The following is a 7,680-nucleotide window of genomic DNA, read 5'->3' as shown; positions in this document are numbered from 1 at the left end:
TCGCTCTCTTTATCTTTCTCTCTTTCTCTCTCTATGAGGTGTTTTGTTTTTTTCTTCTTCTGTTTTCAGTTCTCTCTCTGTCCCTTTTCTGTCCTCTTCGGTCTGGTCCAGCAGTACAAACTCTGTAAAATGAACAATTATGCAAAATAAAATAAAAATCAAGAGTATCAAGGGCATCATTAAATCTATAAAGCTCCTCTTGGCAAAGTAAATTTGCTAAGCTCAGCAGAACACAGTATCCAGAGCATGACTCTGCTTAAACCCTGGACAAGACATTAACATTTAAAAAAAAAAAAAGTTGTGTGTAGAAGCATGGATACGTGGAAAACCTGCAAGACTGTGGCCCTTGAGGACCAGCGGTGGGCATTCCTGTTAGAGCAGAATTGATGGGTAGTTTGTCATTATCATTTTGTAATAAGTAATAAAGATTTTTGCCCAATTTTGGTGTTTTGTTCTTCAAACACAATACAATTGGCATGCAAATGTGATATTGCTGAATAAATCAAACCAAAGATGGGACACATTTGAAGATTTTCAGTCACAGATTATTTATACTGGATATATATAAAAGTAATTCTCCTTATAACATTGGAGTTTGAACAAAAAGGCTTAACATTTTCTACTGGACAGTTGTGACTATTTGTTTTTGAAACATTTATCATGTACAAAATCCAGACAGTTGGCCTTATGTAGGCTACTAAGACTGATGCTAATCCTGCCTCTAACAACTGAAATGTCTCCATGCCTTCCTGGAGCCTAATTTATGATTTAACAGTGTTCGTCTTTACACGGTCTATGGTTCGTCTGTTCGAGGCTTGCAGGGAAGCACCTGAGCAGAAGGACAACCAGCATTGGTTAACTAGCTGGCTAGCAGTGTTTTATGAACCTCCGTCACCAATATTTCAAAGAAAAATATGAATAACACGCAAAATTCTTGCCGCCATAGTCCACAGTTGTTTAACTATCCTTTACGTGTTGTTTTTGCAAAACACTCCAACCCGTGAACCGACACAAGCTCGTTTGTTCCTCTGAAGGACAAACCGTGCTTGTACTTTAACTGTTTCAATAAAGTTATGCTTTCAACTGATAATTGTATTTCAGATCAGCTGATTCGCTCTTTTTGGTTTATTTCTTCTGTAGAAAACAATCGCTATTTAAAACAAACTTGACATCCCAGTGCCCAAAATGTTGCTGTTATTTATTTATTTATTCAATCAAAGCACGTTTTTAAAACCATTCATTAAATCATAACCAGGAGGCTTTAGATAGTTTTGCGTAAGAGGACAGGCTTATTTCTCAAATGCAACACGTCAAAACAGCACGCAAAAACGTCAGGAAAGAGGGAGGGGGGGAAAAGACGGATCATTCCTTAAATACCTTCTACTTGAAATTAGTGTTGTGAAAGTTAGGGTACACTTGTGTAAACTTTGAAAAGTCCAGCCAGAGCAAGTAACTAAAATGGGATTATTCATAAAATTCTTTTTAGTGAGTATTTGTGTGGGTTTCATAGCTGTCAAGTGGACAACACCCAAGTTTGATCCCGGTAAGTAAACCGTATTTAGTTGTTTGCATCGAAAAGTCGGAGTTAGGTTTTTGTAATGCAGCCGGCATGCATCCATATGACCACACAGTGACATGCAGTTACACCTGCAGGTGGATGCGTGTTTTTCATGGCTGCTAAACATATATACTGACTGTAGGCTCCTGCATTAGTTATGTCATTTAAAACACTTAAAGACAGGCAGATAGTGATAGCTTTGAAATAAAATGGACGTATTAAATGCAAGTTTTGCTCTCTAAAGTCGTACAACGCAGAACATAATACATATATAGATCCATGTCTATCTTGTGAAGCATCTTTTAAAATAGTAAAAGATAAAGTCAGTATATTTAAAAGATTTCATATAGATTATTGCACATATAAAATTAGTTTTGTACTAATCTTGCTGTAACACCATTGTTGCATCAAGACTATTAGCAGAAAAAAAAAAGGTCAGAAACCAATGTTTTAATGTACAAATGAAATCTAGTTTTGAAGAGTTCAAGTTCATCTGACACACCTTGCAAACAGCAGTGTAGTTTAAGTATATTTATGTCTGTTGGAGTGAAAATCCAAGTTAGGAAGACTTGATGAAATGTTCCCCACTATCCCATTGACTGACACACATACCTGCAAGTACATTTTTAAGAATTGATAAAGAGGTATTTAAAAGGTATTGGATGGGGGGGGGGGGGGGGGGGGGGGGACTTGCACCACATGCCTCACACTTAAGCCACTTTAGATACTTTTTAAAGTATTTTTCTGATGAGATGCAGTATGTGCGTGTTGCTCTGCACTGAACAGCACAATCTGTGAATCATGATAATGAATGTTTAATGTTCCCTTTGGGAGATCTGGGAGTGGAGACACAAACTAAGCGAGTAATTCATAATGATCTGCGTTCCACATGTGACTGAAGGGCCTTAGAAGAGAGAAAGCAGTACTTATCCACACTCTGAGGACACACTGTGCAGTCAATTTTTCACAAGTAATTAAATAATGTGGTTTGAATTAATGGTATAGTATTAAAGCTCTTAAACATAGGATGTAGTGTTTTCAAAAAGTCACTGCCACCACAGCTTGGGTCACAGATTTTGTACTGCAGGGGTCAAATGAACAACACAGAAAGGAATCTAAATGTCCTTTGACTTAAATCAACGCATGTAGGACTTTGGTCTTTTTTTTTATGGTATACCTCTTTGTGTTTAACAACCCTAGATAAAACTGAAATAATAGTGCGATAACTCAGATAAACATTTAGGAGTTATTAGGTTCATTTGCTGAACGTTTGCATGAAAATCTTTATAACACAATTATGCACAAATTGATTTCCAGCAGGATGTAATCTATTTGCTGTCACACATATTTAGCTTATCATGATTGACACAGATGTGTTATTACATGGATGACATTTCAACATATGAATAGCTCTTAACTTGTTATGGGTTTTGTTTATCGATATCATTGTACCTGTTCTAAATAAGATGATTTTGTCTCAGAATCTCTGAAAGGTGCCAGGGTATTGGTGACAGGGGCCAGTAAGGGCATTGGCGAGCAAATGGCATATCATTATGCCCGTTTTGGAGCCAAGATTGTCATGACAGCAAGGCGGGAGAAAGTGTTACAGCAGGTCAGTGAACTTGCAGACATTTTTGGTAGAGGTGTGTGTATATTAGATCAAATGCAACATAAATGGACAGATTTAATGCCTGATTCATCTCAGCTGTTTCAGTATTGGTCAGGTTAGGAATACTTCATTCAGTTAACCTTACAGGAGTAATCAAGAGAAAGTTTCACGGGCTTTTTTTTTTTTTTTTAATTTAATGATATACTTCAGTTTGTTTTTTTGTTTGTTTTTTTAAATAAATGTTCAATGGATTTCGGCTCCTAGGTGGCAGAGAAGTGTTTGACTCTTGGAGCCCAGAAAGCTCTTTATGTGGCAGCAGACATGGCCAGTGATTCTGACCCTGAGAAAGTGGTAGAATTTGCTGTGGAGAAACTCGGAGGCTTGGATTACCTGGTTCTCAACCACATCGGCCCAAGTCCCTTCAGTATGTGGAAGGGTGATGTGGAGCACGTCAGGTGGCTAATGAAGGTAATGGAGCATTTTGATGGTACATCAGCACAATATGGAGGAGTAATGTTCTGATCTTTCTATGCATGTACATGTGTGTGTGTGTGTGTGTGTGTTTGTATTTCAAAGGTCAATTTCTTCAGCTATATTCAGATGGCTTGGAAAGCTTTGCCTTCCCTTGAGCAAAGTAAAGGATCTCTGGTGGTTGTTTCATCGCTTTTGGGTAGATATGCCTCGTTATTTTTATGCACATTTAATGACACAAATCTCTGAAACCTAAACTGTTCCTACCTAATGGACTTCTTAGAATTAGAAATACAGAGAATATTAATATATTTTAAACATTGTGATGATCATGTTGTAAAGCACAAAAAATAGTCTAAAAAAACAGACAATATCTGCAGGGCTAAGAAATACAGAAATGTCCTTTAAAGTTGTTTCTTTTTTACTCTAAAAACAGCAGATTCCCTTTCTGTTCATTTAACAGCCAGCCTGATGCTTTTTGTCCCCTCGTTAGAGTTTCAAGATTAGAGTGATTCTCTGTTTTAACTCACTTGTTTATGCTTCACAGGTAAAATGAGCAGTCCCTTTACGGCGCCATACACCTCCACAAAATTTGCACTGAATGGATTCTTTGGGTCACTTCAGCATGAGTTGGCTATGAAGAAGAGCAATGTGTCCATCTCAGTATGCACACTGGGGCTCATTGATACGGAATCAGCAATGGAGAAAGTCAAGTTAGTAAAAAATATTTACTATTTATATAATCTGTATGCAGATTACACTGATGCACAGTTTACAGCTCAGATAATTTAGCAAACTGGGCTGCTACGGACCCCTGTAGCAGCCCAGTTTAAAGAAATAACAATCAACAAGTCTAGTGACTTTTCCTGGTCATACTGGAGACTTTTGGTGAGTAGTGTGAACGCACGTGCTGCAGTGACTGCTGCATAAGCTCCTCCTCTGTCCAAAAGAACACAGTAGAAGCTTGATCCTCACACAGCATCCAGCTTCAACCTGCAGTCAGAGCAGGATGTGATCACCTCTGCTGCATGACCAGGCTGAAAGTGAAAGATAAAGTTGCCACTGACTCATCCCAACCTGGTGTACTGTCAGATATTATTGTCTACTTAAGAAGCATGAGGTTGAAAACATGTACAAAATTAAGAATTACTGTAATATGTGGTAGATTCTTGATTAGACAACAGTTAAAGTACTAAAAATTACACTTTAAGTTTAGGTCTGTTCACTTATGGCCAGTTATATTTTAATTTCTTTTTTTACTGTTTTGAATTGAAATACAAATAAATGGAGATATTAATAGAGCTTGAGTTTAGAATATTCATATCTGTGGATATTTTTTTTTCATTTAAATATCCACTAAAATCCATTCAAATTGAAAAAGTGTGGTTTTTCAATTACTCTTTTGTGTTATTTACCTACAAAAATGTTGATTTTGTGGGTAAATAATATTGTTTTGCAATTAAAATGTGATTAGTCAAGATTGATTCCTTACAAAGCCTGAAATAGACTAAAAAATCTATCTATCTATCTATCTATCTATCTATCTATCTATCTATCTATCTATCTATCTATCTATCTATCTATCTATATCTATCTATCTATCTATCTATCTATCTATCTATCTATCTATCTATCTATCTATCTATCTATCTATCTATCTATCTATCTATCTATCCATCCTCCACCCTATATAAGGAAACCAACAGATCTCCCATCCTGAGCAAGCATACTGGTGACAGTGGGAAGTAAAAAAAACTCCCCTTAGATATATATATATATATATATACATATATATATATATATATATATATATATATATATATATATATACATATATATATATATATATATATATATATGTATATATATATATATATATATATATATATATATATGTATATATATATATATATATATATATATATATATATATATATATATATATATATACATATATATACATATATATATATATATATATATACATATATATACATATATATATATATATATATATATATATATATATATATATATATATATATATATATATATATATATATGTGTGTGTGTGTGTGTTTGGATAAAAGCATCTGCTAAAAGAATAGAATAGAACAAATATATATAATAACATCTATATCGATGTAATATATCGATACATTTTCTCACAAGCTTATTACAACAATTCATCTAATTAATTACATTAAAGAACAGACTGTTCCTTATTATACCGTGAAGGAAAACTCTGCTGCAACGGCACATTGCCTCCCGGATATAAAAGTTGCATAGTACGGACTCTCAACCTTTGGACGCTGCTTGGCAACGGCGGCTGTGAAAATCCACACGATAGACGCCACTGTGCCATCGGAACAAGGCCGGTACGCGGAGTTTTAAGGTCAGAAAGTGACATAATGTGTCTTTAAAAAAGGTGATGTTGTCAGAAGTGCTATACCAGAGAGTTTCCCGATTAACTAAAGAGCCTATAACTGCAGATACACAAGCTCAAGCAGGACAATTAAAAGAAAGCAATAAATATCCTGTTACGTTGAGAAACAGATACAAAATTTGCAATTTAGAATGCGAATTAGACAAGTTAACTCAAGCCATTATGCAATTAATTACGAATAAAGATTTTAATTGACTGATAGTCCTAATACTCGATTTAATTTAATTAATTCCAGATTTTGTAATTATTAATTTCAATAATTGCATTTTAATTGAACAACAAAATTTGCCTGAAAAAGTAACATTTGTTTTTATGTAAATGGATTTTAAGGGGTGATTAAATCAAATAATAGAAAAATAGATTAATCCTGTAAACTCAAGCTGTATTAATGTCTGTAAAAATGTATTTAACCTTAGAACAATAACTGAAATATAAATCATCCCCGGTCAAAACAGACCCGTGTGTGTATGTATGATATGTGTGTGTGTGTGTATGTGTGTGTGAATGGTTGTAACTAGTTAACATTACTTGAATTAAGTGCAGGATTTTTCTGTTTTTCAGGGGAGTAACGAATGTATCAGCCTACCCTGCCACAGATGCAGCACTGAACATCATCATCACAGGAGCCACGAGACGGCTGGATCTTTTCTACCCATGGTTCACATATTTGATTGACATCAGCAAAGATTGGAGCTCCTCTTTTACAGGCTATATAATCCAGAACTCGTACAACTACAGTCCATGAGAAACTTGTAGCACTAACATGGGCATGCTTGTCACCAAAATGATGGCTCCTTTCTGTTTACACATGTTCACCATCGCATGAAAGATAAACCAGTCCATCACTGATGTCTTACACTTGTATTCCTCTCATGTTTAAACTTCTTTATTTCAGGGTCTAATTTTATAATGTTTGAAGACTCATAGCTTGATCAGCTTTAGCTTTCCTTCAGGCTAGCCTGAGTCTACATAGTGCAGCTGCTGCTGTCCGCCAGCAACCTTACTGCAGCAAAACCTGTGAAGTCATTGGTCATAAGAAAACATCTGAGTTATTATTAATTACATGTGGAAGCATACTAGATGTTAGAGTAGGAGTTGGTTTTCAAGTCACATTTTCCTTTCTTGTCGGTGAGAACGTACTTATTTCCTGGATGTCAGATTTTAATAAAATACTACACTTCCCCACCTGGTCAAACTGTCTTGTGCTGGTTAAATATTTAAAAGTAGTTCAGTTGTGTGTATTTATGTTGTTGTTGTTATTATTATTTATGTATTTATTTATTTAAGTTTTCTTTTTTAATATTAGGTTAATTTCTCTTTCTACAGTGTGAATGGTGGGTTATTTATACTGTGGAGTGGTGACGTGCAGGATTACATGTCCTTGCCGCTCACCTGCAAATTGCTGGGATAGGCTTCCTGTAACTCTGAATTGGACAAAGTGGTATATTATTATTTTAATAATAATGTCTATTTTTATATTATATTATATTATATTATATTATATTATATTATATTATATTATATTATATTATATTATATATGTGAGGGCATGTAATGAGTATTCAAGATCCAAAGTTGGAGTGCAAAAAATTTTAT

At 34.8% G+C, this 7,680-nt stretch overlaps 1 protein-coding gene across 1 annotated transcript; it reads left to right on the top strand.

Moving 5' to 3' along the window:
• The first annotated feature begins 1,372 nt into the window (after window positions 1–1,372).
• LOC306759108 (hydroxysteroid 11-beta-dehydrogenase 1-like protein) lies at window positions 1,373–7,254 on the top strand. The gene is made up of 6 exons (XM_079244615.1): window positions 1,373–1,543; window positions 3,040–3,170; window positions 3,432–3,635; window positions 3,744–3,837; window positions 4,186–4,351; window positions 6,646–7,254. Exons 1-6 carry the CDS (start codon window positions 1,459–1,461, stop codon window positions 6,827–6,829), a joined length of 864 nt encoding a protein of 287 aa, XP_079100741.1. The 5' UTR covers window positions 1,373–1,458; the 3' UTR covers window positions 6,830–7,254.
• The last annotated feature ends 426 nt before the right edge of the window (window positions 7,255–7,680 follow it).

The sequence above is a fragment of the Telmatherina bonti genome, assembly GCF_933228915.1.
Source record: "Telmatherina bonti genome assembly, chromosome: 8".
Classification (NCBI taxonomy): Eukaryota; Metazoa; Chordata; class Actinopteri; order Atheriniformes; family Telmatherinidae; genus Telmatherina; species Telmatherina bonti.
Note: the sequence above shows the minus strand (reverse complement) of the source record. Positions and strands in the feature narration are given on the sequence as shown.